General features: G+C 47.3%; 1 protein-coding gene across 1 annotated transcript; it reads left to right on the top strand.

Annotated features, from left to right (window-relative positions):
- Positions 1-430: 430 nt before the first annotated feature.
- On the top strand, positions 431-21,681 carry EXOC3L4 (exocyst complex component 3 like 4). The gene is made up of 12 exons (XM_009952165.2): positions 431-541; positions 1,057-1,411; positions 4,763-5,414; positions 8,428-8,545; positions 9,583-9,708; positions 10,984-11,084; positions 13,068-13,163; positions 15,303-15,417; positions 17,300-17,422; positions 18,117-18,269; positions 19,216-19,337; positions 21,519-21,681. Exons 1-12 carry the CDS (start codon positions 431-433, stop codon positions 21,679-21,681), a joined length of 2,235 nt encoding a protein of 744 aa, XP_009950467.2.
- The last annotated feature ends 4,234 nt before the right edge of the window (positions 21,682-25,915 follow it).

The raw sequence follows: 25,915 nt of genomic DNA, 5'->3' as shown, positions 1-25,915 counted from the left end.
CAACGATTTAAACTGATCACTGAGATGCCTTGAGCCTGCTGTGGGGAAACGTGGCATTTCCCATCCTCAGAGCTCTACAATGTACAACGTCCCTGTGGGTGGGCTCTGTTAGCTGGTGACCTGGTGAGAGCCCTTTGCAAGGGAGGGAATGCAAAACCTGTCTCTATTGCCACTTTGCAAGCACCTGGGCCAGCCCTCAGGGTGGGCAGAGGGGAACTAGCCTGTCTGCAGCAGGGCAGCAGCTAAGCAAGGGCAGGGGAGGTACCTACATCCCAGTAGCACGGACAGGACCACATCTGTTGAAATCTGAAATCTGCAGCAAGCTCATGCAGGGGCTTGCTGGGCATTTGAGATGTACTTATTCTTGGCATGCCACGATGCAGTTCTTGGAAGCAGGATGAATGATGTGAACCCTTACTGCACCGTAACCATGACAATTTGGAGTGTGGAGATTGCTGTGGGTTTGATGGAAGGGGCTAGAGCAGAGTTCAGCTACCTGCCAGGGACTGCTCACCCCTGGGCCACCTTCCAGCAGCAGCAGGTCAGGGCTTGAGCAAGGCAGAAGGAGCAGCATGACCTAAAGCTGCCACATCCACACCAGAAAGTGCCAACACCTCAGTGAGACTCAGGAAGAATTATCATTCCTACATGTCTGGAAATCCATCTAGAAGAACAGAAAGTAAAACCATGCCTTGTTACCAACCAAAACGTATGTTTACACAGATTTCAGCATTTCTGATGGTTAGTGATTTCTTGGAGTTGGAGAAATAGCTACCACTTGTCTGATTTAGGAAGTTAGGTAGAGCTTTCCAGAGCTAAAAGCAGGCCAGCACCTGGTGTCTCTGAGTAGAGAGGTTGTTTCAGTAGCTACAGGTTAGAACAATTTGCTCTGTCCTTGTATTAGGCACAGGAAAGGGTTAGGCCAGATTTTCAGTCCAGGACTGATTTCGGAGACACAGTAATATCCTGTTACGAACATCTCATCTAATTCTGCTGGTTTATACATTTCAGTGATTACTGTCAACTTGTTTGGAAAACCCCTTGTTGAAAAACAAGACGAAGAGAAACACAGAGTTAGACTCAAGGAGTGTGACCTTGGAATCAGCCTCTCTGATGAACAGGGCAGGGCAGGAAAAGATGGAGGTTGCTTCTGAACTGACCAGCCCAACGTTGCATAGCAGGGACAGTGGGTTCTTTGAAAGAGGTATTAAAACAATGCTCAGCATCCGGAAATCAAAACAAAGTCTGAACAAAGAGAAAGGAAAGGAAGGTACTGGCACTTGGAAAGGAAAACGACTTTCTTTGCGATTATCCAAGAGCTCTGAGGAGAGCAAAACCACAATCTGTAATGGTGCAAAGGATATTGATGAGAAGATAGAAGCAGAACCCATTCAAGGAAAACCTCTTTCAGGTAAGAAGCAAAACCACCAGTGCAATTTGCTTGGCAAGTTATATGTAACCTTCAAGTAATTTACGCTTTGCAAGTCTTGGGCCCAACTAGAAGTGCTAAAGAACCAGGCACCCCGTTATGGGACAGAGACTACTGTCACCCCTTGCACAAACTCAGTGGGGTGTTACCTGACTCAGCCTGGGCAGGTTGCTTGTCACTGAGCATGCTGCTCTGTGGGCTCCACTGTGTCAGTTTAACCACATCAACAACCTGCCTATCAACCTGTTGGCTCATGTATCAGCAGACGTATTGCCCATCATACAGATCAGTCACCAATCTGCTGAGCACAGTTTGGGAACTGCTGGTCTGACAATATCTAGAAGTGCAACGTGAGCTATTCCTATGCTATTGCCTGCATTGCACTTCTGGACAACTTCTGCTTTTCAGCTCTCAGATCGATGTTCCCCAGACTGTACTCTGTAGGTTGCTGCAAGGCCTTGAAGGGGAAGAAAAATGATTTGGATGTGATCTGGTTCAGCACCTCCACCTTGGTTCCTAATCTTAGAGACTGCCTTGCAAAGAGACCCCCTCAGATACTTTGCTCTTTTACACTGACTTTCCATCTATTCTTCTCAAAACAGCGGTGCTGCAAGTATTTGTTCAGTTTGTTTTCCTCAGGCTGGTTACTCTTATGCATTTTGTCAGCATTATATAGATAGGCCTTAGACAAATTATAACTGCTTTCAGCATAGCTCTCACCTTTCCCGAAGTGTAGGCAGACTCTAACGACTTTGATCTTGGTTGGAGCACCATTCTCCTCCACCTTCTGAAGGCAGAGGTACTACAATGCATCCACCAGGAGATAGACTGAGGTGGGTCAACATGGCTTGACCTCTCTTCAGTCTAAATTTCTAGAGAGGAATTCTTGGTCTACTGCATAAGATGTCATGGGGATCAGATAGAAGGGCTGACATTGTCTCACTGCTATAATGTGCTCTATTATGCCATGAAGTTATTTACTGATTTGCATTGATACATTGTGAGGATGGTAAACTGAATCTGAGCCCATCTCATAAACTCTGTTAATCTGTTCTCAAAGGGTCATAGATGAGGAGCAACAGGAAATGTTACCATAAGCCTTTTTAATCTCCTGCAATAAACAAGCTGAGGAACTGCACAAATAAGGCCCATCCTGTGCCAAATAACTCATGATTGGCCTAAACTAGAGCATCTCTGTCAGAAACGCATACCATCCTGAGATAAATATGGCAAGCAATGGAGACTCCACCATGTGCACCATTAAGCTGCATAATGGTTAATTGCCTTTCAATTGTCTTCCTTCAAATACCAGCTGGCTGATCTTGTATTCCTAAATTAAAGAACTATTTAGCCCCCAATACCACCTCCCTGAATAATTATCCTAGATGGTGATTAAATGATGTTTCCTCACTTCGACAAAGAGAACAGAACATATTCCTTTAGTGTCTCACTGCAAGAACTTGTGCAAACACAGGTTTTATATTAATTTATCTAGAAGAGACTAAGTTAATTGGCACAACCTCCCTCCTCTCTGAGTGCAGAAGCAACTGTAGCTCCATACAGGCACTCAAAGTCCTATGCAATGTGCTGCATCAATAGTTGGGTTATTTGGTGTATTTCTGTCTTCATAGAGGTACTCGTAAGCTGCACAGGTTTTTGATGCATGTGGTACAAAATCCATGTGCAAACAAGCCCAAGGGCATAAATTATGGGCTATGAACCAGTCCTTCATATCTTCTTGGAGTGCTCTCCAATTGTCCCCTATCATTTCATATGTGTATGTCCCAGAAGCAGCGACCACACATGCCTAAATAATAGCGTTTCCTTTCTCTTCTTTAATATTTGCCTTATGCCCAGTACCACAGTGGGATCTCCTGTTCAGAGCACCTGTTATGGTGCTGGAGGTGGTGAGAGCCTCCTGTGGCCTCTCGAAAGCTAACAGTGCTTTTGGATCTCCTCAACACATGGCGTACTTCTCATATTACTGGCAAATAGGCAGTGGTTCTTGCACCAGAAAGGCTTTGAAAAGGAAATGTGAAACTCAGTAGACCTCAGCCACTTTAGGGGTAACAGTGTTTGGGGACTTTCCCCCAGCCTTAGCCAATACCAGCCACTACGGGTAGTGGGTTCTGAAAGCAAAGGAGATGGGGAAAGACCACATGAAACCTGCGTACCAGGAGAAAGCACTCACAGGTTTGGATCCCCCTCCAATGCACACACCTCCGCAAACCATCCAGGAACAGCAGTGCTCACCACTTGGAGAACAAATGTCACAGCTGAGAAGCGGTGCTTGGCATCTGACTGTAGGTTTATACACAGGCGAGGAACAGCCATGTCACCCAACCCTGAACCACCCAGGTGGGAGAACTCCACATACCTGGCATACTTTGTTTCTCCATTTCCTCCTTCTGGGACCATCCCAGAGACTCTCCTCACTCCCCAGCCAAACGGTTATTGCAGATTGCAGTAACTGCAGAACTGAGAAGCTGTGGCTTCTAGTCCTCCCAAACTCCCTCTTTTTGGATGAGAGGAGGCTGGGGATCACAAGCATTGGCAGAACATCTCCTAAATATCTGGAACATGTAAAAGGCGTCTTTCAGAGGCCGTTTGCTGTGGTAGGCATAGGCTGGAAAAGGTGGCCAGGTGTCTTGGTGTCTCTGGAGGACATGGTGGTGGGTAGGCTGGGGGCAGACATGACCATCTAGTGAGATGTCTGACCCAGGAGCTCAGAAGGTACAAAGGGGTCTGTCCTGCTGTGCTCCCTCCCACCCCTCCAGCCATACCCTTGGCCACTCTCCCTGCCTTCTTGGGCAACACTGAAATGTCCTTTCAGCCAGAGATGCCAGAGCTGGGCTGAGCACACAGGTATGCTGGAAAACAAGGGCACCTGTGCTAAAGGAAATGCTGCTGGTAGGGTATGTCCTGAACTGTCCCTGCTGCTGGTCCCACTTCATTCCACACTAAGAGAGGGCAGAGCCAGAGGTGGTCTTATGCAGCCTGAGACCCCAGTGTCCCTCTGTGCAGCCTCGTTAGCCATTGTTTGAGGTTTTCCTACAGGACTATAATAATTTTTTTTTTATGTTTCCTACCTCTGAAACCAGCACTTTAGGACATGGCTTGTTTTGCAGTGATTGCATTTCCACTGCTTTCCTCTCCGGTGTCAAACAGGAGCTGGAGAGATAGGGGTGGGAGGTCAGTCTCAGGGGCACTGCTGGGACCTGGGTACTCAAAGCAGCCCTGCAAGCCTTCCTGTGGAGCATCTTGTCCTGTTACCAACCTCTCAAACACCTAACGCCTGCTCTGTCCCAACCCTTTCCCTGCTTCTTTCTGCAGTAATGGAAATCAATGAACTTATTCAGAAAAGGCATCTTTTGGAAGCATTTGCAAGCATCAAGTACTTGGAAGATGAGACTATTGCTGAACAGGATGCTGAGAAATACAAAGATAATCCCCAGGAGTTTGTGCGGAAATCCAAGGACGTGGATTTGCTTTATAACTCCATCATGAATGCAATCCAGTCCATCGTGGTAGGAACACTGGAACATCCCACTGTAGAGGATACCGTGCTGACCTCTTTGGTAACTTTAATAGCCCATGAAGAAGCAGCTCATCCTAACATAGGCAATGCTGCTGGTCCTGGGTCGGACTTGCTCGGCAGGCCCAGAAAGTGGAGGGAGGCGTGGAGGGAAGCTATTGATGAGAGCGCTAGAAAAAGAGTCCTGAGGGTACCCATGGTATCAAAGGAAGAAGAGAGTTCTTGGCTTGATGTCCACTTAAGTTTCCTCCAGAAAAACCTGAGCGAAGACCTGCTGAAAATCAAGTTATCAGTTAAAAAGTGCTATCCAGAGGAGTACCAGGTGTGTGACACGTACGTGGAGGCTTTTCACAAGGCCATTGCCTCACACTTGCAAGATCTCTCCCACAGGCCATTGGAATTCAACGAGCTCTACACCTTGCTCGACTGGGTGGCCAACATCTACCGCAGGTAAGATGCTGTGCTTGCCACACTGCCTCAGCCTCTTCCGGAGAGCAGCAGGGCTGTAGGGTGCTTCAAAAGCACCGAGCTATTTTCAGTTTTCTAAGTAAGCAAGAGAGACACAGTCACTTCTACAGTAGAGCCAGATAGCTAATCTATTAATAGGTGGGGACAAAGGTTTGTGGATAAAGCACTTGCTGCTTTTCACAGATCTAAACTACTCCATTTTCCGCTCCCTCTCCCATTTGCTGTTCTTACATGCCAGGAAGCTCCATCTTGCAGCCCTGATAAACCTGCTCCCTTTCTGTAAATACTTTGCAAGGTCCAGCAGCTGTTTGGTGACTTTTCCAGGCACAGGGAGGGACCTGTGGGGGAGCTCTGCCTTCTTCCTGTTTAATTAAAACCATGATGCATTTGGAAATAGGCTGTGTTATCCACCATGCTCAGGGGTCAGAGTTGTCTCAAGGAGGTGCCAAGACATCACTGTGTGGAATTAGCCATATTAAAACAAAGGCTCCGGCTCAGATTTGTCTACTAGATGAATGGAAGGTCCGTGGGGTTTAGGACCTCTAAAAGCTCCCTGCAATTCAGGGGTGACTAAAATATTCTAGGAGCTGTACAGACATATCAACACCATCCTCAGGGCACCCTGGGTGTGTGGGAGTAAAGGCAGGAATTCTTTGCAATGGTAGTAAAAACCGTGCTGCTGGACATTGACTCCTTTTACAGCCAAAGGAGGCATCTAAAATACGCACCTGTAGAAGGTCCAGGCATTGTGTGTCAGCGTCCTCACTTGTTCACAGGCCTAGACCACAGCCCATCATCCCAGCCCTAAAGAGCTCCCAGACAAAAAAACAACAGAAATATACAGTGGGATCAAAGGAGAAGAGAGGCAGTATCCACAGGAGATAGGTCTGCTAATAAGAATGTAAAAACAGTCAGGCCAAAGCAAAATTGTGTCTCCCCCAGTAGCCTGTTTACAGGAATGGCCTGAACCAGATGCCCAAGGATGGGATAAACACAAACCAGTTGGCACCCCTCAAACAAAGAAAAGAGGGAGTGAAGGCAGAAGTATCAAAGCTGAGTCAAACAGTGGGCTAAAATGGACAGGGAGAGGGTAGTGGTGGAGCAGAGCAAGCAACAGCAACACTTGCCCAGAGCACCTCTAGCCTGGCATAGCTTTTGGCTCCAGCACATCTGCTCTGCAGGTGGTCTTCTTTTTGAACAGCCCTCAAAAGATTTCTTCTGTGAACTTGTCCAGTTGCTCTTAAACCCCCATTTATGGTGTGTGGTGACCATGATGACGTGTGTGTAACCCCCTCAGCATCATGGCACTGACTGATCAGCGTTACAGCAGGACCACTATGGAAATGATACTCCCATCCATTTTCCTTCTCCCTCACATGCCCCTGCTGATCTCATCTGGAGGGAAATTCCTGCATGTTCCCAGCCCCTGGGAACTGTACTGCACCCCAGCATTGCAGGAGAGGGGGGAAGAAATGAGCTTCAGCAGGCAGGCTCTGCACCAAAGAGAAGTACTCTCATAATATTTCTCTAACTTGCTGTGAAACATCTTATTGAGAGCTTGCAGCCATTTGGGGAACTGCTTGCAATCACCTTGCTGGGTTGGGCTGTTCCCATTTGTTTTTCACGTTCTAAAAGAACTCCAACCCCTCTTGGGACCCATCTCAAAAAAGAAGAAATTGTCTGACCCAAACTCATTATCAACGCTACAATTCGGATAAATGGAAAAAAAGAAAGAGTGGAATAAGCTTCTCAAGTATATGTCTGAGCCAGTCCTTTCAGTCATGGAGTTTGTATTTAAATCTGCAATGTCCTTTTAAATGAGCAGCAGACTTGTGCAGCAGCTGGGCTGTGCAATGCTCCACATGTGCAGATGTACCTCTCCCTCCGGGAAGTCTGAACCATGACTGCTGGAACATTGACTCGAGGAGACTATCAGCAGGCTGAACTTTTTTTCTGCTGACCAGTCACTTTGCACCAGCCTGACCTTGTACAGTACGATTCTCACTTGGATCCAAACCTAACCATGGGCTCGGTGCCGGTTTGGCAATGAGAACCCTTTTAGGTGGTTGGGCAAATGAGCAGGCTGTGTGTAGGACATTGCAGCTGTGTTCCCTGCTAACCAGGTGACTGCTTGCAGCTTACATCCCACATTCAAGTACATGAATATTTTCTTCTTTCTCTTCTCCACCTTTATCACCTTGAAAGATGCAATGCCTCCACAGTCCATGGCAGATTGCAAGGGTAGCACATTCAATTGTAGAGGCTAATAACGGGTTTCTCACCCCAGAGGGAGAAACACAAGCACTCCCTCCCTTTCCCTGCTTCCCTGCTAGTCAGCTGGCCTGATTACATGGCAATCCAGAGAAAAGTGAGTGGTAAAGTCATGTGTCAGCTCAGTGCACTTTGGAGTCAGACTCTGTAGCTGCACGTCCACCCACTGCTTCCATCTGCGGAGGAATCGCGGTTCTGCCATGGCCTGTGTCCCAGGCATGGGAGTGCCTTCCAGAGGCTGCCCTGCCCAGAGCAGGACCTGCTCTGCCACCTCCCCTTGCTACGGATAATGCACAGGGAAAAATAACAGGCTAAGCCATGATATGACACCAGAGAGGAGGCAGGGACATCTGCTAACTCCAAAGCAGCACGCTGCTACAGGAATTACCCTGAAAGGCATTTCTCAAGCTCATAGTCAAATGAATCAGCTTCAGCCTGTTTATTTAAAAAAGTAAATTCTCATAGCACTTTTCATGTCCAAACAACTCAGAAGTCTCATGATTTCTAAGGTGGGCTGGAACCTTAGATCATTTTGATTTTGAATAATTAGGATTTTGAATAGTGAGGAAAGATTTTCTTGTTAAACATTGAAAACAAGCATCACAATTTAAGCTTTAAGTATGTTTCTCACAGCTTAATAATTACGTAGCTCATGACACATGAATATTCCGACGGTTTACTCACACTGTAAGGAAATATAATTTGTTCATTTGAATCTTTCCAGTGAGCTCTTTCTGGGTCACCCAGATCTCAAACCAGAAGTTAAGATGGAAAACCTGTCCCTGCTGTTAACACCAGCTAATTGGGATAAACTGAAAAATGACTACATCACTTCTGCAAAGGTGAGCATTTTGGCCTTGTCCCCACGTGGCCTCCAGGGAAGGTATGGGAGCCCCAGCCTTCTGCGCAGAGGTCTTGGATGGCTGCATTGTGGTTTCTAGCCCCACCAGGTGCTGAGTCCTGTCAGCACTGTGCAGAATGGCCTGTAATCAAAAGCAAAAAAGTCCTGAACACCAATTCAGGGACCAAAGCAGTCCATGGGCCTGAACCTGCACGATCACAGAGCCAAAGGGACTGTACCAGACCCACACAGTATGGCAGAGGATTACCAAAACATCATAGGTGAGCTTCATCAAATTGCAAAGCTAAATGTAAAGGCATTTTAGCTGCTACTTTCACAGTGTGTGATCTCCTTCAGCACATCTGAAGTTTGCTACAGGCAGACAACTTTGGGCATGTCCCCACCAGAGGACCTCCCCATGGTTAAGCTCCTCCTAGAAAGCCCCTTCTGCAGTTGTCTTTCTGCCATCCTTGGCTGGGACCTTGTGTAAGACTACATGCTTTCCCGGCTCTTTGCTGGGCTCAGACATTTTCTTGCAAACAATTTCTGAAACAGGGCACTGCTCAAGGTGAGCTCAAGGTACCCAGCTGAATAAAATCAGTATTGCTCCGTTGTGCCGGTGAAGGATCATTTTGTTTCACCATCAACAAGACTGATTTATCAGCCAGGACTGAACAGTGCTGCCACTTACTCAAGTGGCTGTACCACCAGAAAGGACCAGTTTGATCTTTAATCCTGACCTTGTGCTAGAGGACTTTGCAATCCAGCAAACAGCTGACGCAATGTTTCCCTGCCAGGAGAACAATTCCCCTTGATTTGGGAATCACCTTGCCTTCCCATAGCACAGCTCCTGATTTCTCCCAAGATCCTGTGTAGACTGACGGGGTCTGGAGCAAGATCTTTGACTCTGCTTACCTTTCCACACCGCACGTATGAGCCTTACACACATACCGACGGAGCAAAATGCAGCGAACTGCTTTACTCATGCTTGCTTCGTTATCCTGAGCTGCGTGTTTCCTTCCTACGTTTAACATTTAGGGGAAAATCAAAAGCTATTTTGGAAACATTCTGAGACTGGAGGTCACGGAGAAGTGGGAGAAGGAAGTTCAACCAGAAGTGAAGGAAAATCTTTACCACTCGTCACTCTCCTTTGATATTCAAACGGTATTTAATTAGCTGGGGCAAAGTGTGGGGGGGCTCTGTGGCTCCAGGGAAACTGGATCATTACCTTCTGGAGTGGAAGTACCACCTCCTGCGATAATTTATGTTAGTCACGCACTGGCAGAATACATTAGAGCAGAAAATGCCGTTTATTACAACTTTTAGCTCTCCCGCTTGCCTTCTAGCTGCAAATTAAACCTGCTGTCAATTGTGTCAGCAACATAATATGCAACTGATTTTAAAGTCCTTAAATCTCTTTGATTAGAAGGAAGAAAGAGAAAAGGGAAAAAAAAGAAGGAAAGAAAAGGTTTGTTAGAAAAACCCCTTGGTTGAAAGAGCGACTTTGTCCCAGGGCTGTGGCAGCTGTGGAAAGGCTGTAGGCAGTGACAGCCACTCCAATTTAAACAGTACAAAAAACAAAAGCTCCTACTAGCTTTAGGGACTACAGGGTAATAAATCCAGGAGGGGTTTGGATTCATTCTCCTCACTCAAAGGGTTGAGTCATTTCAATTAAATAATACAAAAAAAAAAAAAAAAAAAAGAAAAGAAAAAGAGAGAGGGAGAGAGAAAGAAAGAAAATCAAAGAGTTTTGCCTGCTGCTGTGACTCTTTTTCCATAGAGGAATATTAGACGTTGTGTGATCAACGGGAAGGCAGGTCCGAATTGGATTAGCAAATTGGTAGGATGCCTTGGGAAGCACTAGAGCAGGACTGCAGCCTGCCTCACTCAGGATGCCTCACTCCGGAGAGGCAGCCGGGGTTTTGGGAATGGGAATTAGGGAGGAGCCCCAGTGCAAGCAAGATTTTGAGGTGATGCCCAACCCTCCGTGCAGCCCCAGTATCACTCCTGAGGGTGGGGCTTGTGTGAACCCCCAGGGGTGGTACGTACAGCTACCCTCAACATGGGGACAGCTCAGCTCCTCTTGGGCGTTGGGTTGGGGATTGATCCCTCCCGCAAATCCCCCCAAAAGAGGAGGACGGCACCAGGGCAGCTCAGGGCTCCAGTCAAGACCACATCTAACTTGCGCCCAGACAGCAGAAGGACATGGGGCCATTAGGGATGAATGATTATGCCACAAATCAGTTTGTGCCTCTTGGCCCATTCTGGATTATTTTCAAAACTGCCAGAGAATAATGAAAACTGCCTGGCAACAAGTTGGCTGTTTCTCCCTTTGCTAGGCAAGACATTTTTATCAATCAAAGCTGCATGAGACTCTTCTGAAGGATGTTTCAACTGTGCTTGTCCCATTCACTGGTGTTTTTTCATGCCCTTTTCTAGATCATCGGGGAGCACATGAAGATATCCGGAGTGATCAGCAGAAGCCTGGAAACAAAAATGCTTGAGCTGTGCCTGGCAGAGCTGCACGAATTCATACCAAGGTCATTGCTGCTCCGGGCAGCACATTCCTTCCAAATGAATCCCACATTGGTAAAAAAGCGGGGAAAAGGCCCATGCACCGTGCCCAATGCTGGCACTGAGCAGGCACGGGCCTGCTCATGGGAGAATTAGAGATCACAATAAGCCAAATAATGAGCAAGCTGCAAAACATCTTGGAGGGAGTCATAAACAGACCCAGATGGGACTCTTACGAGTCCCAAAATCTGAGGTCAGAGCTCCAGGAAGGAGCTGCTGGCTGGCAAGGGATGGGACCACTGCAGTCCCATCCATCCTGGACCTTTGTGGCATTAGATGCCAGTTGCTTGTAGCTGCAACCACGAGCAAGTAGTTATGAACTCACAAACCCAGAGCCTGCTTGCTCAAAACATCATCTAGGTGTCCCGAGGTGAGTCTTGCAGACAGTTTTCTCCTGCATCCCATGGCTATGGGCATAGAAATGGCTGATGGGACACTCTCTGTTACACCCAGGCAAAACACATAGCTGGGCTGCATTCTGAGTCTTTTTAAAATTTACCCAGTGTCCAAAGGACACAGGACCCTGCACTTACTTATTTTTTATTTGTTGAAATAATGTTCTTCCACTTGGTAGTCACCGAGTTATGGCCTGTGACGTGCTTTGGGGATGCTCCAGGGAAGGGTTTTGGCTCACAGAGGGTCCCAGCGCAGGGATACACTGTCCAACCCCTCCGGTGGGACTGTGTTTTGGCAGGTTCACGGCCACTTGCTAGAGCAGTGATCTATGGAGGAGAAAGGCTGTTCGGCATGAATCAACTCCGAGCAAGACTAAAAATAATTTCGCATTAACCTTTGAAGTTTCCCACCTCCAGCAGGCGCTGAGTGGGGAGTTTGCTAATAGGCGTTTTGCAGGAGCGAGGGTGGGGAGCCCGAGTGCTGCTTTCTCACATTGTGAAGCCGGGGCATGGCAGGTGTCCAAAGTGTGCTAAAGACAAGGCTTTCCCTTCTGAACACCCATCTCTAATCGCCCAGCAATCTACACTTGTCTCCCATACCTTGAGCAAGCAGGGTAATTCAAACCAGCTATTTGGCTTTGAAGTCTGCCTGGGTTTTTGAGGAGAAATGCGGTACTGATGTTCCATTCTTTCTTTTTTTTTTCTTTTTTTCCCCCCTTCCCCCCCTGTTTTCTGGGTTTTTTTTCTCTTTTTCATTTTTTAATTTGTTCCTTTTTTCATTTTTTCTTTGTTCTCTTTTAAAAAATATTTTTTCATTTTTTCTTTTTTTTTCTTCTTTTTTTTTTCTTCTTTTTTTTTTTAAACAAAATTGGTGTGAAATGCAAGCCAGGGAAGCAAGAGCTCCCAGGCGAACGGGTCACTGAAGCTTTTTCTCACACAAACCCAACATACAAGTGTCTGAGGCTGGCCTGAGCAGGTTCCTTTACCCTGAGAAAGAATAGGACCACCAGGCTAAGCCTGCCTGAACACACAGCCTCCTGCCAGCAGCGCGGACCTGGCTGTAAAACAGCTGTCAAAACTGTGAAAGTTGTGCTACACAGAAAACAGCTACCTGACACACCACACTGAGGTTATGGAGGGGAAATGTAGGTGTGCTGCCCTGTTCCTGTTCACCTTCTGTTGTAAAATGAGCCCTGAGGTAAATCCTTTACTTGTGTGCTTAAGAGGACCAGACTGATAAGCCTGAGTACCGTGTCTGCAATTAATCCCTTAGCGTGAGGAAAACTCAGGGATTTGGTGTGCCAAGATCCCTGGCATCTTTCCAAAAATGCTGCGTACCCGCTCAGGCAAGCACACCATAAACCCATAATTATCTGTCATCTATTCCTCTCCAATGCACACACATGTTACGACAGCCATAAAAATCATATCCACATACGGAGGGGACAGGTTGGGTCAGCCACGGCTGTCCTCTGACATTGCTGTGTACACAGAAGATGGGATATCTTCAGTCCCCCCCTACCGTTAGAGTTACCTGCGTGTCTTCTTCTGCAGGTTTGGGGAGGAGTTTGTGGCATGGAGCACAGCCCAGGACAGCCCCATCTTTGCACCCTATTTTGCTGCCTACATCAACAGCTTCCACGACCTGGTGTAAGTCTGCTCCCTTCAAGCTGAGCTGCTGCGTTGCTGGGGTCCGGGAGGGTGACAGCATCTGGAAAGGAAAGACCAAGGTCTCCTTGGGGTGCCCCGCTGGGTGCTCAGCCTCCAGCCCTTCCTTGCCTTACAGGTGGATGTTCCCCAAGAGTTGCAGATAAAAGTCATAAGGGTGAAGAAGCAGAAGTGGGCATGGATCCAGTGCTTGTGTGAAAGTTTTAAAATTATTTTCAGCCCATCTTTTCCAGCCCCAGAGGTGGATTTTTTTCGTTATTTGTTCTGGAGGTTAGCAGTATAAACCCAGCAACACAGTCTGAAGGCTGCTTTGGGCACTGGGCTGGAAAAAACTGTGAAAGCACTCAACCTGCAAATAAACCTGTGCCATCACTGCTGGCAGTAGGAACTTCTGGGGCTTTGCATGTAATATGAATTAGTTGTTTAAAGCCACACATTGAAAAGCCATGAACAGGTATGCCCACCAGCTCTGACTACCAAAGCCTGCTTCCAGGAGAGGGACACTCTCCCCATAAGTAGGACAGTGTCAGTCAGTGTGTGTCTCAGGGTCTGGTCCATCAGCCCAGCGCTGTGGCACATGGTGACCTTGCGCTTCCCACCTCACAGCTGCCTGCACAGCCACCTCAGCTCTGTGGTGCCAGTGCCGTGGGAATCGGGGCTGTTCGTACAGCACCTGCCCCAGGAGGACGGTCTGCAGCCGTGGGGACACGGCCCACCGAGGCCCAGGGGCTCTTCAACATCTGGGGTCATCCCTGCCATGCAGATGCGGTGCTTTGGAGACCAACACAGCTAACCGATACAGGGCTAATGCCTGGGGTCTGGCCACCGAAACGCTTGGGTTGTTATCTCCATCCCATGCTGCTGCGTCGCTGCCTGGCACCGCCTGCAGTGGGGACGCTATGTGCCAAATACTGTTCAGAGGAAGAAGAGGATTTCGCGTTGCTGTGTCTCACAGAGGCCAACGGCTCCAGCCGCAGTGAGCACTACCGTCAGGAAGTCTCTAGATGGCACGGTCTCTCCAGCAATGCTAACCTCTTCGAGGAACTGGCTTTCTCTGCCTCCTCCTGCCCCTGTGGAAAATTGCTTTCCCCTTCCCTGCTGGGGACTGGAGAGGTTGTGAAGGCAGAAGCCAGCCCCAGGCAGGGATCTGGCAGGCGTTTGAGTGGTGGATTGGCTTCACTGGGTTTATTCCTGAGTCAAGTTAGATATTCTTCAGCCTGGGGTGATGAATTTCTGGACCCAGACTTCATGTGTTCAGCAGGAGTTATGGACGTGAGCCCCCAGCCTGGGGTGAAAGGGATGCTGTTAGGTGTTTTGTAGTCCTTGCCTGGGCAGTCTCAGACATACAAAGTAGCTGCTGGGCAGTGGCAGGAACCCACCATGCTCTGTGGTCACAGCAGTGGATATGGCAGATCCAGGGAAGCTTGGACACCACTAGCACATTGGTGGTGCTGTCTCAGTTCAATCTGGCATGTGTTGCAGTGGGGCAGGGGTGGAAAGTGAGAAGAAAGCTGGGAGCTTGCAATGCCCCCAAGCCCACACATACTGCTGGGGATTTCATTAACCTCTCAGAAACTGTGTTTTCTTCCTTGTTAGTGTAAAACCTTGCAGAAGTATGCACTGTCCCTAGGAAATCCCAGTTTTCCACCTCCGTAGTTCACCATCTCAGCCACTGCCAACAGAAACTGCATGAAGTGAGTCAGATGGGCTCGGGGGGACGCAGGGTCAGCAGCTTTCCCTTTTCTGGCTTTATTATTTACTTCTCTCTTACCCCATAAGTCCCTCAGTGCTCTCCCAGGTACCTGTAGATCATTCAGCAGAATTGTTGCTCAAGTAACTAGCCTACGCAACTGCTCCGCATGGTTGAACCATCCCACCTGATGAGGAAACCGGTGGTTTTTTTAAGCACAGTTACTCAGTTGTGACTAATTTTCATTGATAGGATTGTGTAAAAAGAGTCATTACTTTGATCCATTAAGTGTTTCCAAGAGGAAGTACTAGATACACAAATTTATTTTAATATAATGCCCAAGATGCCAATCATGATAAAATGCTTACAGTAATGTAATAGTTGACATTTTAACATTAACTCATTGGTGCTTTTTCTCTCTCCCTCTCTAGGTCAGGGTTAGAAACGGTGTTTAAAGTCAACACTGAGGAACTACAGAAGATTTTGGCAGCTCTGACAAGGAACTTCACGAATATTTTTTTAAATAAATTAAGAACAAAAGCACAGGTAAGAGGACCTTTGCCACATTATTTCCTAAATATAAGGGGTGCGTGCAGGAACACTGCAGAAGCTGAGGTCCATTGCCCTTCCCTTTCCTTGCTAACCAGACCTAGTTTTGCAGCATGTGACATTATGGTCCCTCCAGAATGCATCATGCCTAACATTCGTAGAAATCCTCCTTAACCCAAAGCAACACTTCCAGCATCCTGGGAGTTTTTCACTATAAGGAATGATATATTTGTCAAGCTGTTTACTTTAGTACAGCGGCAGCCAAAAGAAAAGTGTATTTAGTGTCTTCCAGCATCTCAGGCAAAGCAGTGAGGGGAAACCTTACCCATAGCAAAACACCAGGGATGTCAGCTGGACACAACCAATAGGATATCTTTCCTTCTGTCAAAACATTTGGATTTTTCAGGACTTTTATTTACTCTTACTTATTCATAGATCTGCCATCACAGTCTGTTATCAACGTCTTCAGACAGGACAGAATTCATTCTGGTAAAGGTGATTTTTCCAGGCTGTTTCCATGGTGAAGAAAGACTGATTCTTTCAGCATGAGGATGCTAAAGCCCTGGTATGAGCTGATAAAGCTCTGATATCAGCTTAACTTGTGTTAAGAGGCCTAAAAGGCAACATGCTGCAATGCATTTTGTGCTTCCCAAGTGCTGTAGACAGGACTTTCTGCTCTCAGCAGCTGGGGGTCCACTAGCCCTAGCTGGTGTAGCATGAGAGATGGGGAAAACTAAGCCTTTGATCCCACCCCTTTTCACTTATCTTAATTCACTTTCTAAATCACCAAGCATAACTTTCAGAAACCATGACAGTCATGTAACTGCTCCAATCTAAGCCAAGCCCCCCTGGCCAAGGGGACTTTCCAGTGACTGCAGAGCTTGTCTTGGAGCCTAAGGGACAGGCAAGGAAGGAGTCAAGCCAAGGCATTGAGCAAGAGAGCTGAAATGCCGTGAGAACTGAGAGCGGCCAAGGCAAAGCATTTCTAAACAGCCCTGCAGCACGCTGGGAGCACAGCAGGAGGGCACAAATCAGGGAAATAATTGGGAAGGAGATTGCCAGGAGTCTAAGGACAGAGATTCTGAGAGCTAAGAGGAGAAATGTACAAAGCAGATGTGCCAGAGAAGGGCCATTTTGAATTTGGCCCTTAGGGGAGTCTCTTCCATGTGCCTTCAGAAACCTTTAGTAGATACTGCTGTGTTTCATTAGCTCTAAGGACTGGGCAAGGGAAATGGCCTGCTGGGAACACTTGGTCAGAGCACCTTGTACCCAGGGCAGATGGGAAACAGTGCCATCACTCCCACTTCATCACTGACCGTGAGGGATCAAGTTGGGGATGCTCCCAGCTGCTATTTCCCCCACCACTACATCAGAGAAATGAGCAGAAGGAAAATCCCAGCGAGACTTTGTGCAGACACATGGGTCTGCAGGGAGCACAGACAGACCCCTGCAAGTGCTGTGAGCAAGCGGAGCTTGATTTCCTTGTGGAGAAGGCTGGAGCAGTGATGTATTACTGGGCTAATTGCCAACAGATTCACTACCAAGTGACTTGTCTATAACAATAGGGATACAAATTTATTTACCTAAAGAAATATAGCTGGTGGATTAGAAGGTGGCACAGAGCAAGAAAATGATGTGTCCTAAGTAAGCCTTTAATGCCAAAGCATCTCCTTCTCAGCAAGAGATGTTTCTCCTGTCTGCACTGGGGTGCCAACCCAGAAAGGGAACACACGGGTCTGAATTCCCTGGGGTGGAGAGAGAAACCCTGCCTCCTCCATGCTTCTGGTGGCCAGCTCCTGCATACAGCTGGCTGCCTTTGGATAGTGCATCAGCTAGTCTGAATATTACTGGTGCCATCAGTGAGTTGGTCTTTTTTCAGCCAATCCTTAAAAGAATCCTGACCAAGGACTGGATTTCAGCGACGGAAAGGCCAGACTTGCTGGCGTCGGCAGTGTCGCAGTTCTCCGAGCACCTGCAGCACATGAGGGAGCCCATGGGGCAGGTAGGCAGCTGGTCCCATGCCTGGGCGCAGTGATGCTGGGGGTCCCACTGTCATTTCCAGGCTGTGGTCTGACCTGCAGACTCCTTTGCAGCAGCAGGGGCTGTTTATAACTGTGGGGACTGCTCATGTGGGGGAGTTCAGCTATTACCGTACTCCCACGTGAGAATAAGTAACATCTTTCCTTTCTGTGGTTTAAATACAGGAAATTATTTCTTTAAAGGGGAACAAAAACCTGTGGTGAACATTAGCAGTGAACATTATAATTCCATGAGTCGCAGGCTTATATGCTCCTTTCATATCTATGCAGTTGTGAAATAAATGAGTAGGTGACGACAGCTCTATATTTATATTCTGCGAGCACCATCAAACCATACTTTTAAAACAATCCTAAATATCCCCCTTTGCTACCGAAGAGACAAACTGCCAACACAAAATCATGGGCTATTTCAGGGTGAGGAGTATTTCCACAGCATTTCCTTGGGCACCACCATCCATCACTCTGTGCCAGAGCAAGGGGCTGTGAGCCGCCGGCTCCTTTGGCAGGGCTGGCCTGGGCAGCATGTGCTGATGGTGTGCTGTCTTCATGTATCTCCTCCACACCCTTGGCTGCTGCTAAACATATCACCCTCTCCCACTGCTATGGCCTTGCATGGGAACCACAGAAAAACCATGAGGTTTTCTTTCTTTTAACCAGGAGCTTCTACGTGATGTTCATAAGTATGTAGTGAGGGAATACATCATGCAGGTCATCAAACCCAGACGGAAAATGAACAGAGAGACACGGCAGCAAGTGAGCGAAAAGATGAACCAGGAAGTCAGAATCCTTAATAATATGCTCATTGATCAGGTATGTGAGTTCCCTCCTGGCATCCCCTGGCTGCCCCGTTCTCGGAGGTGCAATATCCCAACTTGGCTTCCTGGGGACTGAGGTGGCAGGCTCTCGAGGAGGGCAAGCCTCAAGAAAGTAGAAGTGCTTTAAAGAGAGTAAGCAATGTGCTTTACTGCAGGTTCATGGTGTGGACTTCCAGCCCAGCAGCTACTCTGCAGTAGTGGCTTGTGCGTGCTCAGCTGGCAGCTCTCTGAATGTGTTTTAACACATCCCCGGGCGTACGGGCATAGGGTGGTTCATGTGCTGTAGGATCACACTCATCCCATGGCAGCTTCTTCCTGGGCCTGTTCCCTTGCACCACGGGATGCAGCTTGTCTCCAAAGGACCCCTGCCCAGGGTACATCTTATGGAGATGATTCTGTCGAGAAGGTCCATCCAGCACACAGTCTGCATACAGGAGGGTGATGGGGAGAAAATTGTGGCTGTTTGCTTGTTTTGTGACTAGGCAACATCATCTGTGATTTTCAGGGAAGCCAAAGTTGGTTTTGCAGAATGTCAGGTGTCTGGGACAATGAATAGCTCCCTCTCAGAGATGAGGCACATGAAACCATTAGGCAGCAGGAGGTGAAGTCTTTGGCATCCGCTGCTGTGCCAGACCACAGCCACAATGCCCTGCTCAGGGTCTGGCTCGCCAGGGTGCTCATGAGCATCGGGGAGTGCAGAGTCAGGCCCTAGCAGAGCTCCCAGGGGTGCCTTGCCCTTGCCACCCAGTGCTGCCTTGGCCAGCACCCTGCTGGCCCCCCAGCAGCATGCTGCCTGCCTGAGGGCAGCCTGTCCTGCCTGCAACAGTACTGTCTTACACCAGTAAAAGCAACCCACTGTCCTGCTCTGCACTGCAGGTAAAAAGGCATTTTGCAGGTGCTGCACTCCCTCCTGACGTCCCTGTATGCATTCTCATCCCCAGGGTTCTGACTCCAACTGGCTCCTTCCTGCCATACACCACATTGCCAATATCATTGGGGAGAAGAAAAAAGACAAGATCAAGGAGTACGTCAAGGAGCTGTGTCAGGATTATCCAGATATCAGGTACATGGCATGGCAGACCCCAGAACTGCCAGGCTCCATCCCAACCAGCACCAGCACCAGCTTGCCCTGTGCCTTGGCCAAGCTCTTCAGCTTCTCTCCTCTGCTGGTGGCCACATGTTAGAGATCAAGGTGCCAGCAATAAGAGGAATCCCACCTTATTTTTCTTTCTTTATGGCTATATCCTTTCTCTTTTTTCCCTGGTCTGCTGGCTTTTACAATGCACAGAAGCTACTTCAAAAGCCTTTTCATTTTAGAATAGAATAGAATAGAATAGAATAGAATAGAATAGAATAGAATAGAATAGAATAGAATAGAATAGAATAGAATAGAATAGAATAGAATAGAATAGAATTAGAATAGGAGTATTTTCAGTTGGAAGGGACCTACAATGACCATCTAGCTCAACTGCTTGACCACTTCAGGGCTGACTAAAAGTTAAAGCAAGCTGTTAAGGTCATTGTTCAAATGCCTCTTAAACACTGGCAGGCTTGGGGCATCGACCACCTCTCCAGGAAGCCTGTTCCAGTGTTTGACCACCCTCTCAGTAAAGAAATGCATCCTACTGTCCAGTCTAAACCTCCTCTGGCACAGCTTTGAACCATTCCCATGTGTCCAACCACTGGATATAATTTTATTGCTCCAAATGAACCTTGTTTCACAGTAAATCTCCAGGTTGCTTTTCAGTGCATCACCAGTATTAGCCCAGCTTGCCAATTTGCATACTCCAGCTTTGGAGCAAATAAATTGTCTCCTGTTCTCAGGCTCAGACTTCAAAGTGCAGCAGACATTGACACAGTTCAGCTGCAGTTTCTGAAAGGGCCTCAATACAACTAGATTCTGGAACAAATCACAGATTCTTTCTTTTGTTCTTTCCATTTGCTGTTCCAAAGCAGCATCTGCAAAATTTAAGGCTACTGGAAAAGCAAACAAAATTACTTGCTCTGTGCATGGCTAAGCAGCTGCATATCAGAAGTTACCTGCTTTTCTACAGCTCTTCTATCAGCCATTGAGAAGAAATATTACTGGTACATCTTGCAAAAAATTCTGTTTCATCAGAGTAATTTCAGAAAAAGACCAAAGGTTTTTCCACCGTGTTACACAGTTCCTGCTGGATAACATTTATGCAATCAAAATAATCCATAAATTTAATAAATTGCTCAGAACACTGAAGTGGACCCTCAAATATTCAGAAAAAAACCCACCATTAAATGTATTTTCCTCTCTCCAAAACTGAGGCTCAAAATTATTCATAAGTGTATCTAGCTTGAATGAGTCAGATATGCTTCAAGCTTATCTGTGTGGGGAAATTCAAGACATGGACTTGAAAAAGAATAATTGTTCCCAAGTAACTACCTAGATGAACACACCTATCCTACAAAAAAAAATAAAAGTCTTAATCCCAGTGGCCTGAATAAACTGATGAAGGAGGCAGTGCCTGTTCTGGGAAGGATGGGGGAGGTAAATGATGGCTAGCCAGGCTTAGCTATTTGAAAACAATTTTCCAGGCAGAAAAGCCATTTACAAGGCTGTGATTTGTGGTACTTTTTCATCATTAGCCTTAAACCCAAGCCAGGTTTTAAGGTTCATCCTTGTGGTTGATCTATTTCCTGGCTTTCCATTATTGAGTAATATTATTTTTAACAATTAACTTTGGAAAACAAGGTGGAACCTGCTGGACCTGCATTGCTTCCTGTTCAGATCTCTCTTAATTCTTCCTGAGCTCTTGAAGACGTTGCTGAATTTGTATATACTGAGATTACTGGAATAGGGTATGTTTCCAAGTTGGCTTTCCTAGCTCTAATCTAATTAGTGCCTGTCAGCTTCCTAAATATTAGCACTTCTATTACCCAACTCAAAATAATCATTAAATAAAAGGTCTGCAGCCTCTCAGGAAAACTTGCAAAAGACATCATGTGTGTGTGGAGATGAAGGAGGAAATTGCCCAAAGCACCAGCAGCAGGAGGGTGTCCCACCAGCGCAGGGCGGTCAGAACTGATGCTCCCTGGCTGGATACCTCTGGAGGCTGCAGACCCCATCCTGGTGGCTCCTCCAGCATGGTGAGGGGATGTTCCCCAGTGTTTTGCCATGGCCTCACTCTGTCTCCAGCATGGTTGTTTGTTGCTTACTTCTGGGCTGGTTTTGCTCTCCGGAACTGAGCGAGCTCTTGTTTGGTTTCTGCAGGAAGGAGCACGTCCTGGCGGTCCTTGCGCTCCGGGGCCTGGGGCGTACCAGGGGAGCGGCGATTTTTCAGCAAGGCTACCGTGCGCTGGAGAGCACTGATGGTGGTGAGGGCAGCACACTCTTTGCTGAAATTGATGCTCCAGTGATCATCAGCTGTTTCTAAAACAGAACCAAACCAGCAGTCAGCATCCTCCCTCCTCCTACGCTGCCTCTATGGCATGATCCAAAATCTGCTACCCCACCTCGCTTCTCTGCAAATGCAACTTTTGGACTGCTGTGGGAAAAGAAGTAGTTTTCTCAATGTGCTACCCTGGGTTCAGAAATGAAAGGCACCAGACAAGCCAAGACACTGTCCATCTGCAAGAGCTCCTGGGCAGCAACTCCAGCCCCAGCACTGTGTCCACCCTGTGTTCAATACAGATTTTATTGCTAGGAGGCTACTCTGTTGATTGGTCCAAGATTGAGTATCTTTTCAGAATACAGGAGAAAACCAAAAGGAGTCCACTCAGAACTATATTAAGGCTTGGGCTGTGCATTGCATAATTATATTGCAGCAGAGTAAGAGCCTCCTTCATAATTAGTGTCCTTGAACAACCGAGGGGCAGAGCTTGGGCAGGGATGTGGTAGCGCCCAAGTCTTATTTCCTCCCCTGTCAACCAGCTGGCTGAGCTGGCATGACACAAGGTCAGGGACGTTGTGACCTGATGCCACAAACCACAACGTGCCTGAGGAGGAAAACGTTGGAGGGTAACCAAACCTCACATCTGGGACACGCAGTGCATGGACCACTCTGCACTCCAGGATGAACCCTGTCACCCTTCTGGTGTTTCAGCAGATTATTCCCACTCGTGGGCTGCCTTGCAAAACTTCTGTTGGACCAAAGACCTGTTCATGCCATCACAGCCTCTTTGTGTGGGTGGACATGTCTGGATTGAACGTGCCATGTGGAGGGAGGCTCCAAGTCCTCTTTGCCCTGGGGAAAAGGGCCACCATGCCCCTAGTCCATTTTCTTGTATGTTCAAACATATTTTATCTGATCTGGCACAATCTGACTGCAGTATGAAACCTATTGTGAGGTGGACAGGCATAGTGCTACAGATCAGATCCCCATTTGGTGTAAACCAGCATCACCCCCTTGATGGGCATGGAACACCACCAGTTTCATTTCATGAGGGATCCAAAGCATTACATCCAGCATCTGCAGGGGAGACTAAAAGAGCCATTCAGCAGCCCACAGCTGTACAAATCTGATTTTATTTAATCAAATTTATCCTTTAGGTTGCCCTCCACAGGAATTAATCCAAGAGTCTGTACAGAGGCATGTTTACGATCTATCAATTAATGTGATAAATGTGGACATGGCACAGCCTTGAACACTGTTTTGTCTGCTGCAGAGCTTAGAGCATCAGTACTGAGCCTCTTCCACTTCCTTTGCTCCAGTTTGCACCAGCATAAATTTCAGACTTGGTGAGCAGCAGACAATGGTGACAGGCCAAGGGAGCTGTTCTGATGGATAAGAAATACAGAGTGCACCTTTAATTCACATGAATTATATGAATCATATAAATTATACAATCATCATATGAAGATTTTTCTAAGGTAGACTTGCTACCTCCACAGTCAATATGAGGTTTTGTTTTAAATATGGCTTTGAAATATCAGGTATAAATTCAGAGGGAGGAATTTTCTGCCCTACGTCATTCTTCAATACAGCTCATGACAATTCCTGCAAATCCTTGGCTTGGTGACTCTCTGTATTTGCTATGGAGAAGCAGAAGTAAAATACCATCTGCATCTCCCATTAGGTGTGTAGAGCTCAGGAACACTTTGGACCTCCCCTTCCGTAACCTGGGGACATGGTGCAAGCAGGGATCCCTGGATTACACCCCCCATGGGGGTATGAGCTACATTCCCATCCCAGCAGAAGGGATAGGCGTCAGTACTGACATTTAATGTCAAAAGCATTGACTAAGTGGAGGAGATAAAAAGGGACTTTCAACTTTCGCATTAGTCTGAAACATCTAAGACTGGATTTTCAGAGGAGTGCAGGATTTGAGTCACTAAAGCGTCAGCAGGAGTTCTTGTGCATCAGAAATTTCCCTCTGGCTTGTATGCACCTCTAATCCAAGCACCTCATGCAAGGCATCTGCAGCACAGAAATTTTACCAAGTGCATCAAACGTATACTGGGTTCTCAATCTTACTATTTCACTGGCAGTCTCTCCACAAGGCAGCTGCCTTTCCTCAGGCTCCAGCCACCCGACCCTGGGATTAGATAAGGTGCTTTCTGATAAAAGCAAGTTGCTACCCTGAAGTCATGGAGGAAAGCTGGGGGCGATGACTTGCCTTTTGTCACAGCCTCTTGTGGGACATTTGAATCCTGCAGCTTGGCATCCTGTGAGCAAGCAGCAGGAGAACAGCTTGCTTCCTCAGGGAACAGATGCTCTCCTGTTCCTTGCTCTTGAGCAAACCAGTTTAAGGTTAACCCCATCAGGGTGAGACTATGGTTCAGTCCCTGTCCTGCCCCAATAGCCATGCAAGTGGAGAGGGAGCTCCAGGGCAGGTGGGGAGCAGAGGTGTTGCCCCCCACGGGGCAGAAGGATGCTCAGTACGGCTGCGAGAGTGGATCCTGGGGACAGCCGAGCAAGGAGAGAGGAAGGGCTGTGCTCTCTGAAAGGAGCTGCTGCTGTCCAGCCATCTTCTGTGAAACACCGGGTGTTCATTAGGACCGTAGTTCACATTCCAATAAATGAGAAGAAAGGCCTCCAGGGCTTTTATTGTGGAATATGTTGCTTTTGTAGGAAAGTGCCAAGGAGCTCACTTATTACCAGTTTAACTCCCCTGTTTGTTGTTTCCCTGTGGTTTCCACAATCAATCTGCCCTATTCTTGCCCCAGCACATGGTTACATTCCCCACCAGGAGACACAGCTCACTTTTACCCTGGAGGGCCCAAGCTACCAAGCACAGACACGTCCTCCAGCAAATAAGGCTTTCCCAAAAGTACCCAACTAAATTGAAGAGCCGAGCTCTCTCCAGATTTAGCTTCTTAGGGGTGAACATTGCATTTCAGGGGGGGATCTGGCATAGCTCACAGCACTGTGTGGGTGGTGACAGATATTGTTTTGTTTCAGAGGTCTCTGCTGTTTCACAATACTGTTTGTTTCTGGTTTGGGGTGAAAAGCAGTGTTTCCAGTACTCTCTGTCCAAGAGAACAGCGCCTGCAGGCAGGGTGGCCCATGGGCTGGGGTTTGCCATCTGAGACTGGCCTTCGGGTGCCATCGTTTCAGCAACTTTGCTCAGTAAAATTGTCCTTTCCTGGAAGGAAGCTGTGGAAAACAGGCTCACTCCAAGCAAGAAAAGAACAAGACCAAGACATTGCAGTGAAAGCACAGGAGGCTGTCCCTGAGCTGAGGATCCTAATCAATCAGCCAAAATATTCCAGAAAAAGCCTTTTAGTGCAGCAGCACTATAATGTTTAGCTCCGTGCCATGTGGTATCTTTCAGCAAAGAGCTTTCAATTGGGTTAAAATATTAAGGATGTTCAGTGAGAAGTGGATTGCACATCCACTTTATGAGCTTGGCAATGTGGCCTGACACTACCCAGCAAACACAGCTGGGAAGAAAAGAGGTGCCTTCTTCTCAGGGGTGGCTGAAAAGGAAAACTGTATTAGTTTTAGGCTTAACTACTTTGGTAATTATGTATCACAATTCTCCAAAGTACTGGTGTTTAACAAACATTTATCTTCTGTATTTTGCATATTTCTCCACGAGATCTTGTTGTGGTTGGATTTACTGCCCCAAAGCCAGTCATTTTGGTTCTCCAGGCACTGGGCAGATGCAGGAGCGCTCTGCTCAATCATCACTGTGCACTTTCGTCCGTTAAGGACAATTTTATCTAATACTGCTAATGATGACATAACGTTAGCACTTGGATTGGCCCACCTCTCACATAAAACCTGTTCAAGAGATCAGTCAGATTGCTGGAGCATTTATTGCACACAGCATGTTTAAATTATTTACCATTACTATTACAATAATAAGACAGTATTGGGAAAAGGCGTCACGTTAAAGGGCAAAGGAATTTGGCAGAAGATAAACCCCCTTGCTTTTCAGCTTGTCCTCAGATATCAGAGGGGCTGGAAGCGGCTGGGCTTAGATTCTGAGTGATGCCCATTTCGGGTGTAGGAGTCCGGTCTCGTCCAGTATCAGTCTAACGGCGCTTAACAGCTCACACGGCTAGACAGGTAATTGAACTATCGCGATTACAGAGTCCCTGCACCATCAGTCTAGCAGCACTCAATGAACTATCATGGCCACACATAGGAGTGTGGTCATGTTCGAAAGAGCTCACACAGCCAGATTAATTATAGTGCAGTTTATTAGAGCAGCGACAGATAC

The sequence above is a fragment of the Leptosomus discolor genome, chromosome 3 (genome assembly GCF_034619465.1).
Source record: "Leptosomus discolor isolate bLepDis1 chromosome 3, bLepDis1.hap2, whole genome shotgun sequence".
Classification (NCBI taxonomy): domain Eukaryota; kingdom Metazoa; phylum Chordata; class Aves; order Leptosomiformes; family Leptosomidae; genus Leptosomus; species Leptosomus discolor.
The sequence above is the reverse complement of the archived record's forward strand: the minus strand, read 5'-3'. Positions and strand labels throughout refer to the sequence as shown.